The following is a 23337-nucleotide window of genomic DNA, read 5'->3' on the forward strand; positions in this document are numbered from 1 at the left end:
ACATTCTATTTGGCCCACCCAGCATCTTCAATTTTTTTTAATTTAAATCCCTTTAGGAAATCCAACCCCCCTCCCACTGAAAGAAGGTACTTCATCATACAGGGCCCTGTAACTCACCTTGCACTATGAACCCCTCATAGGTTGTATGCCAGCCAAACATCTGAGGTATGAATGCCACATAAATTCTTCCAACTCTGAGCCTCCTCACATTCTGGGTCTTTCAATCCACCCAAGCCTACTTCTTCATGGGGCTAACTTCTACTCTTCTGAAGACCTCAGGAAGTCCTCTCTAATCTCCCAAAGTCCCAGTTAAGTGCTTAATCCTCTATGGCCCCAGACTCTCCTGCTATTTCTGAGATCATATCACCAGACACCAGACTAATTCCTTCAGTGCAGGGCTGATACCTTGCTCATTTTGGCCTCTCCAGTGTGTAGCACACAGCAGGTGGTAAATAAATATTTTCAGAATGAAGAAATAGCAATATAAGTATCTGCTCTGAAAATATTTGCTTTTAATACTCTTGGCAGAGTGTGCAGATGAATGATGAGATCAACCAAAAAAAAAAAAAGGTAGATCACATAGAAGGCAAGAGAATAAAGAGGCTCATAAAGGCCAGGTCTGGTTACACACAGGTGCTTTCCAAGGGCTTGATGACCCTCTACAGCAATATTTAATCTCCTACATAGTTGCTGCTATATTTTTACTCTTCCCTACCCCTAGTGTAACTATATATTTGTTCCTACACAGGTTTTCTAGATCCCAAACAGCAAAGATACAAACACAATAAATCCAAATAAATAAAAGAAAGAGGAACATGAACTTGAATAAATTTCTTGGACACAACTGGCATCTTCTCTTATATGACCCATTTATTTTAAGAAATAGAGCTAAATTAATCAACTATTCTTCCTAGTTTCTCATATTCATTTTTAATCAGCTCCACTGCGATTTCCCTTTGCTATATATGACTGGCCAGACTGCCTCCACTGAAGACCACAGCTTCCGGAGGGCACCCAAGGACAGAACTGACAGGGTTACCAACTGCGAGCGAGCAAGTCTAAAGGTGAATCTCAGTGGATTATAGCATCTGCCCACAGTTGTGCTTACTAGAAATGAGGAAAGCTTTGAGGGGGTCCCTTCTCTCTACCTTCCAGGTCAGGAATGTGTTTGGGGAAGAAGAAAATAGGGAGCAAGAGTAAAAGAAGATAATCAGGATGGCACATTTGGCAACCCTCCCTGACTCCAAGCAAAAACTTCATCAGATTGACCGAGAAGGAGCCTTTTTACCAAGGTACCACCGTGACAAAAAAAAAAGCCTTTTTATTTGGATTTATTGTGTTTTTCCCAAGCCCTGCACACTTGCCGCTGTCTTACCCAGACCCTATCTCCTTTCACGTGGAAGGAGTGCTTTCAGGAGCTTCCACTGTAGCTAGTGGGACAGGTACGTTTCTCCAATAATTATCACCAAGGCAGGAGTAAAAATGAACTTACCTTTTGAAAAAAGTCTTCCCCACTTTTGCCTTTTCCTTCAGCAGCAGCTGTAAATAAAAATGTAAACATTTAAAATAGTTTCTTTTTTTTTCAACCTATGTACTCAAAAACTCTCGAGTATCAGGTATGAGAAGACCAAGGTAAACAAGATGCCACTCTCGTCCTCCCGAAGCTCACTGACTGCCAACGGGGTATGAACTTGACAAAGACTAAAAGGCCAATCCAATCGCAATTATACATCTTGGGATAATTTCCCACTCCCTTCCTGTCAGAAAGACTCACAAATCTCTATTTTCACACACAGATGAAAGTAATCTCCTTTCACAGTTTTAAGGAACTAAGTGAACAACGGTAACTACCCATCTAATCAGCTGCAGTGCCCTGAGCACTTCCTGTCTGTCATCAGCCCCAGGCCTGTGGCTGCCTTCTCACTGGGGCTCCTGGTACAGGGCCTGCTGAGCTGTGTCAGTTTTACATTTTGCACTGACTATACACACTACTTGGATTTCAGCTGACATCATATACTACTTCAATTACTCCTTCATTGGCTTATATGAAGAGAGAGAGAAAAATGAGAATTAAACAGTAATAGTAAAGTCGCAGGCAACAAAGCTTCATGTAAGATTAACTAAATGGTCGCTGTATTTGAAGTCTTTTTTGTATCTAAATGGTGGCCTAGACATACAGGACAAACCCAGTTCTCCATGTTCAAACGTCTTCAGACTGTTAACATTTTTTCTTTCCATCTACAGGGAGAGAGGACAAAAGCCAACAGCATCTTGCTTGCCACAGGCCTCCAAGTGCATCTTTCAGAGGGCAAACACCCAACAGGTGTGCGACCAGAACGCAGAGGGACCACGGTTACCTGGAGCAGCCACCTGTCACCCGGACAGTGAAAGGAGCTGGGGTGAGAATGCCTTGTTAAAATGATTAGAGACCTGCCCTGGCTGGTGTAGCTCAGTGGATTGAGCGCGAGCCTGCGAACCACACGATCGCAGTTCGATTCCCAGTCAGGGCACATGCCTGGGTTGCGGGTCAGTTCCCAGCGGGGGACACATGAGAGGCAACCATACACTGATATTTCTCTCCTTCTCTCCTTCCCTTCCCCTCTAAAGATAAATAAATAAAATCTTAAAAAAATGATTAAACACCCAAGAAGTATGACAAATCGTTCTGTTAGGAGAAGGATTCAAAATTCAGGGACATTCTCTCTGCCTTCAAAATAATAATAGGTATTATTAACTGTTTTTTCCACCAACTTTTAAAAAAATTACACAGTTAAATACAAGATGAGACACAATTTTGTAAAAATGTGGGGTTTTTTGTCAGCAGGTTTTCATCCAAAAAGGAAAAAAACAGAGTACAGGCTTCTCTGATAACCAAGGACAATTTGAGGAAATGCATGAAAAATAGCTAAAAAGAAATAAAACATTAAAAATTGGACTCCAATGTTTGTCAGGCTACATAACCCTGCCCCTGCTCCCCCAGATGTTTCTGTCTTGACCCCTGGAACCTACTGATCCATCCCCTCACCTGGCAGAAGGGATTTTGTGGAGGTGGTTAAATTAAGAACCTTGAGATAGAAGGATAAACCTGAGTTAGCCAGGGGCCCCCAATGCAATCACGAAGGGTCCTTGTGAGACTGAAGCTCGGAGTCCAAGGTCCTGTGACAACAAAAAGCTGAAGGCAAAGGTCGTGTGATGACGAAGGGAGAGGCTCGGGTAGGAAAGAGAGACAGGGACGCTGGGCTGTGTCTGAAGATGGCAGGGAGGCCTCACGCCAAGGAAAGGGAGTCTCCTCCAGCGCCTCTGGGGAGAGCAGGCCCCCCCAGCTCCTTAATGTAGCCCAGTGACACACCCATGGCAGACCTCTGACCTCCAAAACGTGAAATAATTGATTCACGTTGTGAGCCACTGTGTGTGTGGTCATTTGTTACAGCAGCAAAAAACAAACACATAATGCCAACACCACTTTAACTTTGTGTTCTGCACAAACACCACACCATGAACGGCGTGAACCGAGTACAGACGTGGAGGTGAGCATGGGAAGCACACATTTCCACAAAAGGATTCTATGCAGTTAACTCTACGAATTATGATTTTTTACTCTCTAACTTGGAAGTATATCAGCATTAAAGCCTCTTTAAAAACATTAAATGCAAATTTGAACAAAAGAAAGGCAAAAGTTACTCTTTCTAAATAAACTGGCAAATATGGTGGGCCCTAGCTAGAGGGGCCACCCATGCAAGGTGAAAGGTCAGTGCCCAAACCCAAAGACACAAACCTAGGTATGGACTGCCTTGGAGGAACTTTGGTTCAGTCACCTCTCTGGCTGTCTTTAACTCTAAAGCTAAAAACAGTTTAAAGGGGTCCTAATAAATAACACAACTGCTTGGCGATGAAAACTACATACCAGGGCACAAAGTTGTGACAAAATTCTATGACATCAACAAAACTCTTCTCCTAAAAGAAATTTTGGAATCAAAGATATTTTCAAAGGCCTATCAAGGACAGCAGATAATCACCCCTTTCATACACACAGAACTCTTACCACAATTAGAATTCATCAGTCTAAATTTCATGATACAGCTACACTTTATCACAGAAGCTCCCTTTCGGACACTTACTTTGCTCATGACAAACTCATTATGTCACAACCCTGAAATGCCCCCTCATTCCAAATCTGAACAGACTTCACAGAATGACCATTCAATAGTGGAATGAATAAAAAGGGGGAAATTTCCTTAGTTAGATCCAAACTATAATTAACTATGTTCCAGGAAAACATCTAAAATTTAACCAGAAAACCTGCACTTTTTAGCAACCTTATGATTTGAGGGGGAAGACGAAAGAGGAAGGGCACCGGAAATGGCAAACTGCTTAGCACCAAAAATTGCCGTTCTTTTTCATTACAAATGTTTATGCTGAGAAACTCCAAATCTGAGTCTGATTTTCTCCTAAATCATGAGAAGTGGTCATTTCCCAAGCCCACTGGAGCCCTGGTAAAAGAACCTGGGTAGATCATTGTCTCGGGTGGAACCCACTGCGGGTCCCAGTCACTGGCTCTGCACAGGGAGTGTCCTTATCTAATTCCCAGGTAGCTGGGTCTCCCTGGGGACTTTCACCAACCACACCCAAGCAAAGCTGTCAAGGCCACAGAAGCCAATCTAGGGAGAGCAATTTCACCAGAAGTATCTTCTCTCCACAAACAGGAGCGCTTCTGTGCCCGAATGTGCGAGTTCAATTCTCAAACTTACTCTAAAATCCTCGGCATCAAAACACAGACTCTGAAGAAGTGAGAGGCTGGGGTGGGTGCTTGGAGAATTTTTTTTCTCTCAATATAAACGTAGGCCTTTAAGACGTTGATTTTAGCGACCCAGAAAAGAACAAAGAGAAATTCACTCTTTCACCCCACAAATACGTGTCCTCTACTGGCAGATTAAAACAGGCAAGGTCATGCCCTCTTTTGCAGAACCTTCGCCCCTATGTCCAAAGCCACCCAACTAGTAAGAGAAAGCCATAATTAAAATTCAGTTCTACTGACAACTTTCCCGAAAGATCTTTTCCCAGTCATAACTCTCCCCAAATTAAACTTAACAGGACTGTAATTTAGCTCTTCTCCTCCTGGACAGTGTGCTAAAAAGCGAGTCACTTCACTCCTCACCCAACACTAGAGCTAGGCAGCTGCTGGGAGGCCTGAAGAATAAAGTTTGCTCCGAGGGAGTCCATTTGAGAGTTGGACTGCAAGGAAAAATAGGAGGTATGATAATATCTGGATTCAATGGCTTTCTCTTCAGTACATTTGCAGGGGGGACGTTGCTAGTGCCATGAGCTGACCCCTACTTGATGTCATGACACTCTTTGACCTTTGAAGTCTGATTATATTCTGTGGTGTAATAGTTCCATTGAGTCCTCACATTCCTGCACACTGATACACCCTCGTCTTTTTTATTCCACAGTAATATAAACACACATAATGATTTAGTAGCCTTTTTCTGTCTTTACAATATGACTTCTACTTGATGTTCCAAAATTTAATCGTTTGTTGTATAAACCCTGGATTCCTCTTGCCAATGAAAGCAATTGTCTCTACTTTCATGACACAGAATGAATTATTTCAATACTACTGGAACACAGCTTCATGGGTTGTGCAGGTAAAGCATTTCATATCTGAAGCTGAACAACCCATTTTTTATGTTTATTATAATTTATTCAGTGCTTTGCCATATTTTATTTCATATTTTTGCTTCACAAGAAATATGGGATGGCAAAAGCCGCGGCCAATAAAAACAGCAGAAGTTGAAACAGGTGTAAACTATTACAGTCCTTCAAATTTCAGGGGCAAGTCCAGTTAATTACTGAATGAAAGCGGGGGGAGCTCAACTTTAAATTCTTTGTAGGACACATGGAAACTTGTTTAAATATTCTTTTCATTCTGAAATGCTTTTCCATCATAATATCTTATGGTTTATGGAGCCAGATCTAAAAACACGAGGGCTATGCATTTCATATTTAGAATACAGTATGGAAGGTCATTAAACATTCCCTTGATAAGCAATGTGTTTTTTCACCCCTGTGGAATCTGAGCAGGAAAAAAACAAGTTCAAATTATAAAAATAATTCAGAAATAAATCTTCAAATCTGTATAGATTCAGGGCATTCCTCCCTTTTTTAAAAGACACCCCAAATATAGCACATTTGTAACTAAGAAGGCTGCTGTACCTTAGGGTCACCTGAAAGATAAATTTCTCATCATTACAGAGCCTGAATCTCCTGTGAAAATATTTTACTAAAAATTTAAAACATTCACTCAGGGTATCAATTTAACCCTTATCCTAAAAGGGCTATGTCATATACTTTATTCTGTATATTTCTGTTCTTAGAAGAATTCTCAAATAATCTGGCCAATTGCACTAAAAGAGGAATCAGCAAAACATATAGAAGGTGCAGTTTCTATATAAACCAGGAGAACTTTCGTGTTCACAAATCATATCTAACACTCTAGATGCATGCAAATCTCTGAGAATTGATTGAATAAATAGATATTAAGCCTATTTTCATTTTTTAATGTTCCTTGATTTTCTAAATAAAGAGGAAGGGAGAGAGAGAGAAGCATCAATGGGAGAGAAAAACATCACTTGACCACCTCCCATACATGCCCCAAGCAGGGATCGAACCCACAGCCTAGGTACATGCCCTGACAGAGAACTGAACCCAACCTTTCGGAGTATGGGACAATGCTTCAACCAACTGAGCCACACCAGCCAGGTCTAAGCCTATTTTTAAAGTTTCTTCAATTCACAATTAAAACCATTCAAATTCTCCAGACAACTGAAGAACACGTTCAAGTTTAAACTTCAGTAGTGAACAGTGCCAGTTGAATGTTGTGTGTCACAGCAGATGTAAGGATTCTCAGATCTCATCTTTCCTGAAACTTCCTACCTGCTTCCCAAGTCCACTGTGAACACATCAAATATATCTGCCCTGGGACTGGTGGGGTCGGTTGGGAATCACATGGCCTTCTGAGAAAAATCAAAAAGAAACAGACAAAAGTAACGTAAATTTGACCTGAATAGTGGCTAGATACTTAAGAATGATTTTCTTCTTCAGTTTTTTCTTAAATATTGTTTTATTTTTGCAGTTAAAAGTTCCCATGTTCAAAAATGCAATAAATTGCCCTGGCTGGTGTAGCTCAGTAGATTGAGTGCTGGCCTGTCAACCAAAGGGTCACTGGTTCAATTCCCAGGCTAGGCCACATGCCTGGGCTGCAGGCCAGGCCTCCAATAGAGGGCGCATGAGAGGCAACCACACATTGATGTTTCTCTCCCTCTCTTTCTCCCTCTCTTTCCCTCTATCTAAAAATAAATAAATAAAAAATCTTTTTTTTAAAAAAATGCAATAAATTATTTAGGGAGACTGTAAGATAGGATGTACGGAATCATCTTACTTCTACAGGTAAGTATGTATGTGTGTATTACACATAGTATATATGTGAGAAATACTATAAACACCAAAATGTTAACAATTGTTACTTGAGTGGTAAATTAATTGGGTCAATTATCACTGTCTCCTTTGTGTTGTCCAGAATGCTTTAAATAGCTTGTACTTTTTAATTAGATAAAAATCGTTTGAAATCCTTCTTCTCATTTGAGAGTGAACCGAATTTTACCATTACTGGTTTGTCATAGCATCATTTTCAGTCCACAGTGCATAAAACAATCCAGGAAAAGTCTGAAGGTCAAATGTGGATATAAGCTACCTAAAAAAACAGAATGACTAACACCCTATCAGAGATGAAAAACAGACAGCCAATAAAACCACACCCAGTATAGAACACTACAGACCTCAATTAACCCAGCACCTTCTAGACTGAAGTACTGACTTTCTGCATGTCAGTGGAGAATTTTTAACAACTTAGGCCTATAGTAAGAAATTTCTAGCTGAAAACATTAAAGAATCCAATATTTGGAAAACTTCTGAGATTCACAGCTACCTTTACTAGCTAGCCAAAAGACGGAAAGAGACATTCTCTAAAATGCATAAACCAAAAAGAGAAAAATTTTACATATATATTTCTAATTAAAATAAGACCATGTTTACTAAAAGGTCAATCAAGTCAAACAAAATAATATATATATACACATTATACTTCCTTACTAATTTGACACATTCTAAAAAGTCTCAATGACTAAGAATATGAAAGAAAAGAGATGGATTATCTATGATAATTGGACCAAGATCATGAGTCTTAACTGAACTATACCAAGAAGGCATCCTCTGAGGCAATTCAGTTCTTTCAAATTTCACTTCTCACCAAATTTTTAAACAGAACTAATAGGAAAGACAATGACCCTCTGGGGGTGGGGGGAGGGATCTTATCTATTTACTCTAGCAATGGGAACCGCTGCTGTCTCTTGAAGTTTACACCTACTAACCCAGCGATTTTCAACTTTTTCATCTCATGGTGCACATACACTAATTAGTAAAATTCTGTGGCACACCAGAAAGTATGTATTTTTGCCAATCTAAGCAAAAAAATAGGTATAATTTAGATTCACTCACACTGGATGGCTCTTGTGTCGGCTGCTGTCATTTTTTTATTTGACAACCTAAGGGAAAAGAGGTCAGTGTCCTTCACTGCATGTTGCTCGTCTCAAAAAGTGTTACAGCCATTGCGTTGAGAATCACTGTCCTAACCCCAACAACTCATTCCTTGGCAGACCGCGCTTCTCAAAATGCAACTGCAGGGGATTTTCATCACATGCTAAATCTCTCAGGGAGGTAAAGCACTGCCAACATTCCAGTGGGGGGGGTGGGGAGAACAAGCCGGGTAAGATGGTGGTGGCCCCACCACGCTCGGAGCCTCAAACAAAGCATTTTCTGGAGCCCGGAGATCTTCAACCGTGGGCTGCAGGAATTTTTAAAACATGAGATACCTGACTATTTAGACAGGGGCACTGACGTCTTTCCCCTCCAATTGTCAAAGAAAAAAATTGTAAACAGCCAACACGACAACAGCCGTCTGGTGTGAGTGAATCAAAATTACACTTTTTTTTTGTCAGATTGGCAAGAATATATTTTTTGGTGTGGTGCAGAATTTTAGTAATGAGGTTATGTGTAACAGGAGATGAAAAAGGTTGAAAATCGCTGCTCTGGTCTAGCAACTTTTAGTTCAGAAAGCATCTGTTGCCATCAAATGTAGGAAACCAATTATTCACAAAAATCTGAGGACATCTAAATTACATGATGAATTGCTTCAAGCAACTTTTAACTTGAACTCTCCAAGCAACTCTGGCTAAGAGTTGATTCGAGCTTCAAATTTCTTGGCCTGACAATGAAGACTTCCTTGTGGGCTGATGACCCTAACATACACCTGTGGAATCTCACGCCGACTGATGAACAGGCACTTTGCTCACCCCAAGAATCTGGTTTTAGACCCTCTTTCTTTTCACCTAAGCAATCCCCATAGCACTGCTGAGTCTGGCCCGGAATCACAGACACTATTTGACAACTTTGAGTATTTACATGCTTTTTTTTTTTAAAATAAAATGCTCTTTTGGCTTTATCAAATGCTAGAGGGGATGCCTGGCCTTCACACACCTGAATGGAGTTACGAACACCTAACACACCACAGTGAGCATCTGCTGGTCTTCCCAGGGAGTTGCACTGTCTGAAGCAAAAGCCACTGGCCGCTCGTGGCCAGGGAAATGTGGCTAGTCTACATACAGATGTGCTGTAGGAGCGAAAAACATACTGGATTTCAAAGACTCAGTACAGAAAAAGTAAAAAAATCTCATTTTTAAAACTATATGTTGAAAGACTACCATTTTTATACACTGTGTTAAAGAAAAACTATAACAAAATTAATCTCACCTGTTTTATTTTACATGTGATAATAAAATTTTAAATTACATTTGTGGTTCACATTATATTTCCACTGTACAGTGTTACTACAGGAGATAACTTACTTAGCTGCTCCCCAAAGAGGACTGAAAAAATTCAAGTAGAGAGCACAGTGACAGGCTGCAGAAAACAAGGAATGTTTCGAAATAGCAAGAGTCAGCAGCTGAAATCAAAGCTGTATCTGTCTTACCCTCCTGGGAACATCTTGAGGGAGGAAGAAAAGGTTGGTTGTTATTTTCGAAGGGTTATGGGAGGGTTAAAGAATTAAAGTAGTCTGAATAAAATATATAATGTTAATAACCATTTCCTTAATATCCAGTGTTGGCCCCGTCCAAAACCATGAAACTATTTAAGAGTTTATGTGGATGGTTATTTAATGGAATGAAGTTTATATTTCTTTTGTGTTTGTAATAACATGGCAATGGGGCAAGCCAACTGGTTTTAAATCAGAACCAAATGTGGCCCAGGCATGTTCAAAGTTCAGGTTGTACGCAGAAATCCACGTCATGGCAGACTATTTACCGCTCTTCCCACCCAATGGGTGCAGGGGTAGGGGGGCACAAAGATACGCCTGCTTTCAAGAGGACTTCCACAGTTCAACTCAACACTAAAAGACTCATTTACTGACTCATTTAAACAAAACTTATTTAGCACTTTCAGCACAGGGCGAGAAGATAAAAGTCATGGAGTCAGAGCAACCTGGGTTCAAGTTGGTTTGCCACTCACTAGCAGTCTAACTCCAGGCAGTAGCCTCCCTAAGGCTCTGTTTTTCACCTCTAGAATACACAAATAAGCACTCTATAAGCATTTAATACATGGAAGCCAGCAACCTTGACTTCAAAGAACTTACAGCCTTCTGAACAGTAAGTTCTCTAAGGTCAGTAATAAAAATGACAAGACTCTTAAAGGTTGAACATTACGTAAGTGTCACGGACAAACGGAATTCTAAGAACGAGCATCACAGGGAGCTTCTAAGCTGACTGCGTGAAGTGGGAAAGGACCAAGACATGGCAAGATGGGAAAAGTGACTTCTGGGGAGAGAGAAGGCTGTGAATACCAGTGTCTGTCTGTTTGCCTGTCTTTCCAAAACTTTGGTTTCCCTTTAGATGCCTCAGAGCACTTTAAGTAGCACCTGCTCCTATGAGGAGCCACAGGTACAAGGCAGCAGAGAAGACAGGGACCCCTCCCCACCAGTGACTGGGGACATGACTCTTTACCTGAGGAAGCACCCCTCCTCAGAGGACTGCTGGGAAATATGCGTGTGCAGTGGTGGCAGTGGCTGCTGTCACAGGAGATGTTCTGGAGGGCCTTGGGCATAGATACTCGGTGTCCACAGACATCGGGTCTCCGAGGCCAGGGCAGCGACAAAGAGCACACTGGTGCTCAATAAGGGGGTGTCCTGCCCATTGTACCAATGCCCCTGGTTGAGCGATACTGTGGGGTGTTTCTTGTAGAAATGGCCTTTCTTCAGTCAATGATCTTCCAAACAGTACATGTCTGTGCCTGGTCTCCTTTCTGTCAGCGAGCTACCAAATGGACAATTAATTCACGTAATCTTTAATCTTTCCATACTCTTTTAAGTTGTCAATAAACGTAACTATCACAAAATTCATCTTTTTTTCCTTGCATGCTGCTTCCACTAGCTCAAATGAGATAGATGTGATTAAGCAAACACACCTCGTCCAATAGGACAAGGGTTCTCTAATACTCCAGGTGACTGCAGACGTGATAGTAGAAGAGAGAGGTGCTCATGAAAGAAGTCACATTCTGGGCCCCACCCACAGATTCCACTGATCTTAAATTTCTAAGAGAGCCCAGGAATCTGCATTTTTATACACATACCATACCAGATAATTCACACACACAGGTAAATCTTGGGCATTGTGACATCCTGGAATCACACGATAAGATCCAGGCTCTATTTCCAAAGTCTCAGTCAAGATGACTTTCTATAACCCCAGCCAGTTGCCCGTTGCTGACTATCGCATTCCACCTCAACCCCAGGCCTACAAAGAAATACAACTATTCTGAAGCATGTAAAGGGTTTAAATACGATAATATAAATCATTCTGGGCATTAAGGTCACGCCAGTGTTCTGGGGTTTTAACATAATTCATTTCAATTATGTAATTATTACAGCGAGAGAAGCCGCTTTTCAGGACTGCCCAAAGATGCAGTTACTGACTCACGTGTTATCATTAAAACTGTTTCTGCTCCTTCCTACACTTCCTACACTCAAGACCTGTTGACCCCAACTGCCTCACACTGCATCTCATTAGAATAGAGGTCTAAAGGGCTAAAAAAAACAGTGGCCCTGGGGGACATTTTTCTCCGCTTGAGAGGACCAAGTCTATGACCTAAAGGCTTGTGGAATGAGGGCAGATATGCAAAAGAGGGGCAGCAGAGGGGCCTCCACGGGGCATCTGACCTGCACCCCCAACGTGCCCCCGTCCACAGCTAGCTGCATAAGACCACCGTGTACAAAATGTGGCTTTGCACAATCAAGTTACTAAAGATCAAGGCACCCTCACTCAGAAGACCTAGGTAAATATTTAGGGGAGCTCTTATTTCTTAAACTCAGCAGTCTGCAGCTGATAAATCACACGTCTACTTTTATGAAATTAAGCAGATCACCTCCTCTCAAAAACGTTTGGTTTGAAAAATGATAAACTCTTCGAGGGCTAAGTCATCAATTCTCATCTGAAAAGAATCATTTGTTTTTGTTAAAGCTAATTGAAACCTAACATCTGATTATAATTTATTCCACTTAAAGTTCTTGGTTTGTTAACATGAATTCATTTTTCATCAGTAGGCAGAAAACCACCTTTAAATGTGGTTTTCATCTCAACAATGCTTGAACAGTAATTTTAAGGTAATAGTCTTTGGCCTAGGATAAAAGTTAGAACAGATATCATTACCTCGATTTCCTTTCATAAAGTATGTGTGTATATTTATGATGCAAATACGGGAGGCACATTCTAAGTCACAACTTTTTTCTTATTCCCAGAATTGTAACTTTGGTTCAGGAATCACATTCTATCTCAATTAAAATGGATCTGCTATAATAGCATGGTGGGCCTGTAAGTATTCATTTTCTTGAACAGTTCCATCTTCTCAGCAGCTTTCTGCACTGTGTTTACTTTGGAGACTTTCAGATCATTTTCCTTAAGTTCGAGAAACTGAAATGTCTTAGGCCTAGATTACACACCAGTCTCCAAATAATCAAACCTTTCAAACAAGGTAATGAAAATTTCTTCTCTTGTTTGGGTTGGGAGTTGGCAATGTTCAATCAAGTTCTGAATATCCGTGTTTGGGGCACCTACCCTCAAACACACTGTAAGAATCCTCTAGAACAGCTTTCTGCTTTTGCTAAATCTACTCAGGTTAATTTCAGAAAGGTTTGAAAATAAATTCTTGATCTTTAAAGGGGCAGATATAATACCTGAATCCATCCTTTTTTTAAAATTGTATACTTTTCCAGAGAAATTTTAAAAATTGTATCAGGTGAATGTTTTATAGTTTATACAATTATAGTAAGCCTAAAAATCAGTAATACCATGAGCACCAATAAGAATATAGTGCTTGTACAGTGGTAAAGTATAGATTCATGCAATCATGTTGAAAAATAACTTGGAATATATAAAGAAAAACTCTAACTTCTATGTACTGGACCCAGTAATTCTATATCTAGGAGACCAGGTCCTAAGAATATATTCCCAAACACTAAATAAAAAGCAAAAATTATTGACACAAGTATGTTCATTTTAGTAAAATTTATAAAGGCAAATACATGAGAAAAGCAAAATGAGAAGAAAACTTAGAGAGATGGTTATTCAAACATTTTACCATCATTTAAAAAGATGTCTTGCATGATTTTCAAAAACATAGTAAGAAAAATGATTATAATAAAAATCTCCAGTTAAAAAAGAACATTAGGTAGGCTCTTTAAGTGGCTCATAAAACTGTATGTGCAGCATGACTGAAACTATTATTATTTAAATAAAAGACACAAAAAGTAGAGGTATTCATCAAAAGGTCAAAATGTGTATGCTGAGAAAGAGTATGATTACACTATATTTTATTTCCCAAATTTTCCTGGGATATAGCTACTCGGACCCATAGAAGTAAAAACCACTTAAGAGGGGGTGGGCAGGGTTGGGAATATAAGACAGAAAGCTGTACTTGAACAAGAATTAAATTAAAAAATTATTTTAAAAAAAGAAAAGAAATGCTTTTGAAGTCTGAATTTAAAAAAAAAACCACTTAAGAGTTTTTATCGTAAGTCTAATCATTTTTTAAAAGTATCTGTGAGAAAATAAGGGCTCTATGAATTTATATTTTCTCATCTATCTAGCCCCAGTAAAGTCTGGTTTCCAAAGGATATTTTCAAAGTCAAAATGAATACACAAATCAGTAGATCTTGCCCAAATTCTTCAAATATCTACCCAAGCTAGAATGCTTGCCTTCCAGAAGGTCCTGCCAAGCTTCTTCCCCCACAGTGCTGCAGAGACAGGCCCAGCCTCCTGTCCCCTGGCCCTGAGTCTACCATGCTCTCGGTGTGCAATCCAGTCGGCTTAACCACACCTACTCAGAGGCCTGAAACAGAACACTACGGCTGCGGGGGTTTCCAAATAAGCACCTTTTACAAGCACAATCACAAGCCAACAAAAACGATTTTGAAAAATGGGGTGCTATGCTACGTGCCTCTTGCAACAGCAAGGGCTGGGAGTCAGCTTCCCAAAACCATGCTGCTGTATGAAGCACGAGAAACCCCCTCACCCTCACACGCAGAGACAAGGAGTGCAAAGGGAGGAGCAGAAAGTTCACCGCCAGCAATCAGGAAACAGTAACTTGAGCTTCAGTGGAAGCATCTTGAAGCAATTCTTGAGCTATCTTTATCCAAGGAACTTCCAAAAATGTGATGAATCACAAAACACAGAGAAACGCAGGTGTTCCCTCCCATCCTCTTCCACTAGACTTTGTGAAAGACCATCAAAATTTCATTGGTTACAGGAAGAGTGCTGGCTGGGAGGCAATCAGGTAGCTAGAGTTTAGGAAGAAATATTTGCAAAAGAGAAGTCTCTTACTCTTCACCCTCCTGCCCGTGAAAGGGAGAAAAACTGGTCTCAGCATTTTTAAATGGAGATGCTCCTTGATCGATCAATTAACGTTGGTTCCGTGGTACATCTGGTACTGTGTCCAACCCTTTTCTGGGTGGGAATGAGGGAAAGAGAAAGGAGGGGGAACAGTTAAGTCAAAAAAAGATTCAGAGGAAGATTTTTAAGATTATTTGAAGGAATTATAGTTAGAAAGACAATCAACATTATTTCAGATTATCCTTTAAAGATAATTTTAAAAATCGGTCCCCAACTTTTTCCAACACTCTCCTCCCCAAAACAGAAGGAAAAATAGGCTGTGACAAAAGAGAAGGCAAAGAACATGATCCTCATTTTAGCCAAAACCAACAGTCAGCCACACATGAAACACTGCATGTATTTCTCATCACACCAACTAAAGAAACGACTGTGTTTAGGTAAGGGCAATTAATATACTAACTGAGGTCTTTGTCAGAGCCTATTTTCCCTCTAACAAAGTTTTCTGTGGAAATTTTTTTCTAGTAAGGAGAAGTTGAGGACATGATAAAATCACATTTATAAAAATTATGGAAGATATGAAGAGAATACAAAGGTTTGTTATATTCTAGAAAATATATCCTATATATTCTAGAAAAATAGCACCATCTCATCTTCAGAAACCTTAGTAAGCACTACTTTATACGGGGTTAGCAGACCTTTGAAACTTGATGGCAGAGGCTAGAAACAGAACCAGGTACGAGAACGAGGAGCAGTTCATGCACTCCAAAGGCTGGGTGTCTGCAGGGTGAAAAGAACACCCACCTCAACTCCTGAGGGCACATCAGCCTTCCCAAATTAGTACACATCTTGGTGCCTAATAATCAGAGCACCTGGCCATACAGTTATCTCACTGCATTTTATAACCTCCCCACCAGTGAAGCTTAACTTCCCATACTTTGTACCATGCAACAGGTAAAATAAATGTGCTTTTCAGTCAGGATCAAGGGAGGAGTCCCCACATCATGCCCACCCTGGACTGAATCCTTCCTAGCACTTGTTCTTATGACTCCACACCACCTAAAGCCGTGTGTGCGCGCACGTGTGTGGCACCTTCAGGGCACAGGGTGCAAAAGGTGAGCCCATTTCCAATCAGCTAGCAGATCTCGTCAAAGATCAGTTCCTCTAAAGCAAAATTCTTTTAAAGTAAACGGTTTTTAAAGTAAAATATTTCCCACTGATGTCTAACCATGGGCGTATGGTTATATTCTACAGTTCTGCACATCTCATTTTATTTCGGTGGATCAATTGCCAGGCAGCTGCCCCCCTCCCTTTTAAATATATACCCTAAGAACTTACAAACTATAAAAGATGGAGAACAATGGAAACAAACCTTAAATGTTCGGATAAGTGGACTCATTTAATTTATTTTTATATTTTTGTTTTTTTTTTTTAATTTTAACCCTCACCTAGGACATGTTTATTGACTTTAGAGAGGGAGCGAGAAGGAGGGAGGAAGGGACATCGATGTGAAATAGAAGCATCGATTGATTGCCTCCCATACACACCCTGATTAGGAACTGAACCCGCAACCCGGGCATGCGCCCTGACTGGGAATCAAACCCACAAACTTTTGGTGCACAGGACGCCGCTCCAACCAACCAAGCCACCCAGCCAGGGCATTTTTATTCTTCTATTAGAGAAACTTGGAACACTTTTGTTTAGGCCGTGGGTTTACACAAAAAAATAAAAAACAATTCTTTTAACATCTGGTGTAATCCCCAAGCTTCCTGCTTTTCCGTGAGGAGGAAAATACACTCGCGTCCCAAAGCATCCATGTTTACAAGAAATCCAAGTACCATCTCTAACTATCACAGTCTTCCTCAACGCATACCACATTTCTTGGCAGTAACTGGAACTGAAAACACCAAAATTCTTTAATTAAGGAAAAAATTTTGAGAGATGCTCTAAAACAGGGGGAGATTTGTTTTTAATGGACTTCATTATAATGAGTCATTTCATAGATAAGAGAGCTCTAGGATGAAAGCCAAGAGCCAGCAGACAACCCCTTCGCACAGCGGGCCGCTACATCCAGTCACATCACAGATGTCACAAGGCCTGCGTGCAGCCCGGGGAGAGGGCTCTCAGCACTGCGTCCTTAGTCAGCAGTGACACAGGCTTTGGGAACCTTCTCTGTGTGAAAGGCGGATTTCTCCTCAGTAAAAAACAGCCCCAGACTCCGCTGCGAGCAGTGTTCTGCTCCATGCTCAATGCTCTGACAATAAAGTGAACTGTGACAGAATAACATACCACCCACAATCCTCCTTGTTAATGCCATATGAATAAAGACAACTTTAGATAATCTGAAAATAATCACAGATGGATGAAGATGGGAACAAAAGCTGTATGTAATGTAGTAACTAGGAGTTCATTCTTAGCTGTACCAGGTACCAGCTGTCCACGTGAGCAAAACGACTTAACCGCCCTGAACCTTGGTTTCCTCTTCACATGAAACGGGGGTAAAAATAGTTCCTACTCACATTTTTTACTGGGTTCTCCAGAAGCAAGTGATAAGACTCTGTGACAAGTATTTGAGTGGAAGTAGTTTATGCAGAAGGTGATCCCAGGGGTCCCCAGACAGGGAGGCGGGAAAGTGCACTGGGAATACAGCAAAGAGGGGAGCTCCTATAGGTGTGTGAGCAGGTTCCCTCTGCGGGCCTCAGGGCCACCTCTGGAGGAATCTCAGAGACAGCAGACAGATGCCTCAGAGCTGTGCCCTAGAGGGGCTCGGACACTGCTATTCACCCACCGGTTATAGCCTGCCACTGGCTGAGGCGGAGCCTCTGCTGGGAAAAGCTCCGCGGGCTGTGGTGCCACGAGATAGGTTAGGTGGACCAAGTCATCACCTTGATATCCAAGCTCCCAAGAAAACCCACAGTCCTGAGCAATCTAGGATGGCTGGTCACCCTACCTGGTGCTTGAGAGGTGGGGGCAGGGCTCTGCCAGCATCTGCTCTGTCAGCCGACGTCATGAGGAGCAGAGGCGCTCCCCCATGCATGGGCTTAGCCAGGGCATGGCGCTCAGTCAGTGCTGGACAGTAGCTATTACTGCACAGGAGACGTAGAGCCCGTGCCACGCCACACTGGGCATGCATCGTGCCGTTGGCTCAGCCTGCCAGAGAATTCCATTCAGGTGGCCAGGGCCCATCTGTCTAAATGGCCCCAGAGTGCCCCGGTGAGAGTCCCTAATACGAGAAATGCTGTTCCTACCTGCTGTTATGAATATGAAGCAGAGAATTTCAGCTTCCAGGTGGACACAAAAGAGAACTAAACGTGTCAAAAACAGTAGAAGCAGCTCTCCTAACATACCTCCGCATCACCAACGTCCTTCCCTTCCCTCCTGCAACACAAAGGCACTGACATGCAGAGGACCCTGACCCTCAAGGCTGACAAAATAAACCCACGCACGCCTGGGCAGCTCACTCCCATCAGGGGTGTCATCTATGTACAGAAAGCCAGCTGTATCTGTTCCCAAATATGTCCGTCAAATACTCCCAAAATACGAATGTTTCTAATCGATGCCCCCTTTCAGAAAACGCCTTGACCTTATAAGAAAACAAAAGATAAATATATATTTATATTTTGAGAGTATAATAAAATATTTGTAGTGTGTGTACTTTTTATGATTCCAAGTTTATTTGGCTTCAAACGCATTGGGAAAGCACTTCTATTGCATACAAACACTTCCCGTACCACTTCTCTCGGCATGTGGGGCTGGCCGCCGTGTCTGCGCAAAGACACCTTCGCAAACAACCTATGTGAAGCCCTCTCTGAAGATGGCAGAGAGGAGGCGAACCCCGGGTCCCTTCCTGATGAGTCACTAATGAAATGAAATGAACTACTTCCCACGATACACAGAAAGTACACACCGTCTTATCAATAGCTGCCAAGAATACTATCTTTTTCATAAAAATCTTATTTTTGAGCTTTAGTATACTCAAGTTTTTATTTTAAAAAATCCTACATTGGAAAATATCTACACGTGTATGGGCTGACTTGAAATTTTGAAAATGAAAAATACTCTTCCTTTCCCTGAAGCTTCTGGGCGGTGGGCTCCTGGAACTTTATAACAGGGCACCTGTAATGTACACTGCGATACTGCTTGGGGAATTTCGATTCTGCCCAGTAGGGCAGGAAAATCTGCCCAATAACACAGGAAAATAAAAGGGTAGATGAAACTCCTAAGTTGTGTTAAGGATTGATGGGTAATAAAACATGTTAGACAAATACCATATGATCTCACCTTTAGTTGTGTTTAGGTTCCTTTAACAGGAACCCAAACAACAAAACAAGCAGACAAGCAAAATATAACCAAAGACACTGAAATAGAGAACAGGCAGACAGGGACCAGAGAGGAGAGGGGAGGGAATTTCAGGGGAAAAAGGGAAGGGTTTACAGGTATAAACAAGTATAAAGGACACATGGACAAAAACTAGGGGGGGGGTAGAAATAGGAGGGAGCTGGGGAGAAATGGAGGGGTGGGCTGGGATGGCAGTAAAAGACAGAAAACTGTACCTGAACAATTAAAATAAAAAATAAATAAATAAAAGACATGTTAGATAAGGTTGAACATACATGTGTGAACACAGAAAGGGAGGAAGACAAAAAGGCACCTAAAATTCATGAGGCACTAAATACACAAGAGGCACCTAAGGCACTAAATATTCATGGCACGTGAATTATACATGAGACATGTGGCACTCAATATTCATGAGGTCTTAAATAGGCCACCCCGGGGAACAGCCACTCTCTTCCCTGGCACAAGACACACAATTAAACCTACAGCTGTCAACTGACTAACTGGCAGATAGATCCCTGTGTGTCTCCCACAGGGAACAAGTGGGCAAACTAAACCAGAGAACAGCCTGGAAACCACACCAGAAAAAGACCCTGGGTGCAGACCAATAATGTTGGTTGATGCTGGATTCCTGAAGTCACCCTCAATTCAATGAGCTTGTCCATTTACACATATACACACACCTTTCCAAGTTACATGCAGATGTTTATAGGTATGTAATTGTATGCTTGTATGCCTGTGTATGTATGTGGTGTGTGTGTGTGTGTGTGTGTGTGGTGTGTCTCTCCCTACCACGTGTCATGTGGGGATAGGAAATCGGCAGCTCTCACGCTAGATTGTGTTTGGGGCACCTAACAACGGTGCCTGACACAAAGAAAGTACTCGGCCAATGTGTGTAAACTTTACCTTCTCTGCAATAAGGGATTACCAAGGGTATTCAACTGTGGAGCTTGAATTTACCCACACAAGAGGAATTCAAGTTAACCACTTTAGTTTTTCACCCATCCATTTCCCAATCTATTCCAATATGTGAAATGTAGCAGACATACAATGCACCTTAAGTGGATGGCTGAATGAATGAGTAAATGGGTTATTTTTTAGTTATTCTACTTACAATGGATTTAATCTTCAGAAAAAATTGCATGTGACTACATTTTTACTACTACATATATAAACTATCCTTTTCCCATTGTAGAAAATTTAAAGAGTAAGGTGAGAACATCTCTTAAATGATAAAGTTTAAAGCAACCCAAATGATGACGACAACAACAACAACAGAAACCCACCACCCTGGGGGGCCAGTTAGGAAGTTTCTGCAGGGGTTCAAGCAAGAGATAAGATGCATCTTGGTACAGGTGTGGCGGACGCAGATGTCCTTCTTTGATGTGAAAGCTATCCTGGAAGCAAAATCCACAAAAGTTGACAGCGAGGAAGAGTGAGGAAAACAAAAATGGAATCAAGGACAACTCGGAGGTATCCATTTGCTCAACTGATGGACAGTGGAGCCCTTTACCAAGACCCAATATTAGAAGACGACTAAATGTAGGGTAGAAAAACTGTGAACTTTTTTGTTTTGTGGGGCTTAGGTGATATGGTAGGGAAAATAAGGCCCCCAAATCCTCCCCCTGAAACCTGTGATGTGTTAGGTTCCACAGTGAGAGCGAATAAAGGTTGCAGATGGAAATAAGACTGCCAACAGCTGACCTTAAAATAAAGCTACTATCCTGGATTCTGAGTCAGCCCAATGCCATCACAAGGGTCCTTACAGATGGGAGAGTCAGTCAGAGTCAGAGACACAGAGAGGCTTCACTACTTGGCTTCAGAAGTGGAGGTAGGGCTGTGCTCCAAGAAATGCAGGCACCTCAAGAAGCTGGAAGATGGAAGAAAAAAAGGGGGAGAAGGAGGTTCTGCTGAGAAACTCTACAAAAACACAGCCCTGGTTTTAGTCCAGTGGGATTCGCTTGGATTTCTGACCTACAGAAACATAATAAATACTGTAACATAAGAAATTTGGGTTATTTTAAACCACTGGGCTTGTGGTAATTTATTACAGCAGCAACAGGAAGCAAGTGGCCTTTGAGACATCTAAGTGGATGGTAATTGAATAAGAATATATAACATTATCTAGACAGAGAATATAAACTAGAAAGGAGAGGGCCCAAGAGGTTGGTGATCAAATCTAATATCTTGACAGATAAAGGAATTCTTTTATGTTTAACCTCACTCAAAGGAAGCACCAATTTAAACTACATTGAAATATCAGTTTTCACTTACCAGATTAACAAAGGCCGAGAAGTACTCGGGGTGTCCAGCCTTTTGGCATCTCTGCACCACTGGAAGAAGGGCTGTCTTGGGCCACACATTAAATACACTGTGATATGTAATCATAAAAAGATCTGATAATGCTTTAAGTAAATTTATGATGTTGTGCTGGGCCCATTCACAGCCATCCTGGGCTGCATGTGGCCCACAGGCCGAAGGTTGGACACCCCTAGGACAAGATGCTGGTGAGAATGCAGAAACCCAGGCTACCTCACTTACCGTTGTCGTGACTATCAAGTGGAGAGTTCATAGAGTGCAAAGCTGCAGTATCATTTGAAATCATTATGCACACACCCTAAAATCCACCGTGCCCAACAGAAATGCCCACAGACAAGAGCACTAGTTAAGTCATGTTAGTCTATCCAGCCAGATGTTAGAAAGAATGAGTACTGATAAAGGACAATATTCTGGATATTAAGTGAAAAATAAAAAGCTAGGGAAGGTGTGCAGAGAACAGCACAATTTTTGTATGCAAACAAAGCAGGCTATACAGACATATGCTTATATATGCGTAGGTGATCTGTTGTGGGCACATCGGTGACCTGTTGGGGGGCCACAAGTACTTGATTAAAATGGTCCTCCCCCTTCTCAGACTAAGGACAGAAGGGGACTATGTAATTTGTTTATTTAAGGAATTTGGAGAGACCATACTTTTTCATGTATATATTTTTTATGTTTTGCAATCTGCCATGTGCACATATGACCCATTCAAAACAAAAAGGTGTAATTTTCTCCATCTCCCCAAATGAGAGGGAATGGGGTCCCTCTGTACTTTTCCCCCCTACTGATTTCTAATATTGTACACTGAATAGCCAAAGCCCATCCCTTGTATTTATTTAGTTAGTTATTTTTAAAGATTTTATTTATTTATCTTTAGAGGGAAAGGGAAGGAGAGAGGGAGAGAAACATCAATGTGTGGTTGCCTCTCATGCATCCTCTGCTGAGAACTGGCCCGCAACCCAGGCATGTGCCCTGACTGGGAGTAGAACCTCAGTCCTTTTGTTCGCAGGCCCGAGCTCAATCCATTGTGCCACACCAGCCAGAGCTGTTTATTTTTTTAAGAACCATAAAACAGAGGCATGTAAAAAGTTGAACACCACCCTCGCTGATGTAGCTCAGTGGATTGAGCTCGGGCCTGTGAACCAAAGGATCAAGGTTCGATTCCCACTCAGGGCACATGCCTGGGTTATGGGCCAGTTCCCATCAGGGGATGCATGACAGGCAATCACACACTGATGTTTCTCTCCCTCTCTCCTTCCCTTCCCCTCTAAAGATAAATAAATAAAATATTTTTTAAAAAAAGTTGAACACCTTCTCTAAAAAACTTGAGTATTTTTCATACTCAAGTATCCTTGAGAATACTCCAGTATTCTCTCAAGGACCATATCAACCAATATTTGTGGATCAAGAAAACTGAAACATTTAAACATAGTATTGAGCATGTTTATGTATGATGATAAAGAAGCTGACCATGAATAACTTAATATCATAATAAATTTAAAATATTCTAAATACAAATATTATCATTACCCTAAATTTGTTGCGGCTCTGTGAAGTGCTTAAATTTAGGGAAAGCACTATTATTAAAAATAGTTCAATTAACACTTAAAAAAATGCTTCCTTGTATAAAACCTTCAAGATTATTAAGCACATTTATCTGAGACTTTGTATTATCCTTATAAAAACAGGACTA

The 23337-nt window shown here is 41.2% G+C and overlaps 1 protein-coding gene across 3 annotated transcripts in view; it reads right to left on the reverse strand.

The window, feature by feature from the left end:
- BICC1 (BicC family RNA binding protein 1) overlaps nt 1-23337 on the reverse strand; it is a 275205-nt gene that overhangs the window by 186688 nt on the left and 65180 nt on the right. For all 3 annotated transcript variants that reach the window (XM_037062751.1, XM_037062750.1, XM_037062753.1), the window contains exon 2: nt 1493-1539. In XM_037062751.1, the coding sequence (XP_036918646.1) occupies nt 1493-1539 (47 nt within the window). The remainder of the gene's footprint in view (nt 1-1492; nt 1540-23337) is intronic.

The sequence above is a fragment of the Sturnira hondurensis genome, unplaced genomic scaffold (genome assembly GCF_014824575.4).
Source record: "Sturnira hondurensis isolate 20B ecotype Veracruz unplaced genomic scaffold, ASM1482457v3 Scaffold0014302, whole genome shotgun sequence".
Taxonomy (NCBI): domain Eukaryota; kingdom Metazoa; phylum Chordata; class Mammalia; order Chiroptera; family Phyllostomidae; genus Sturnira; species Sturnira hondurensis.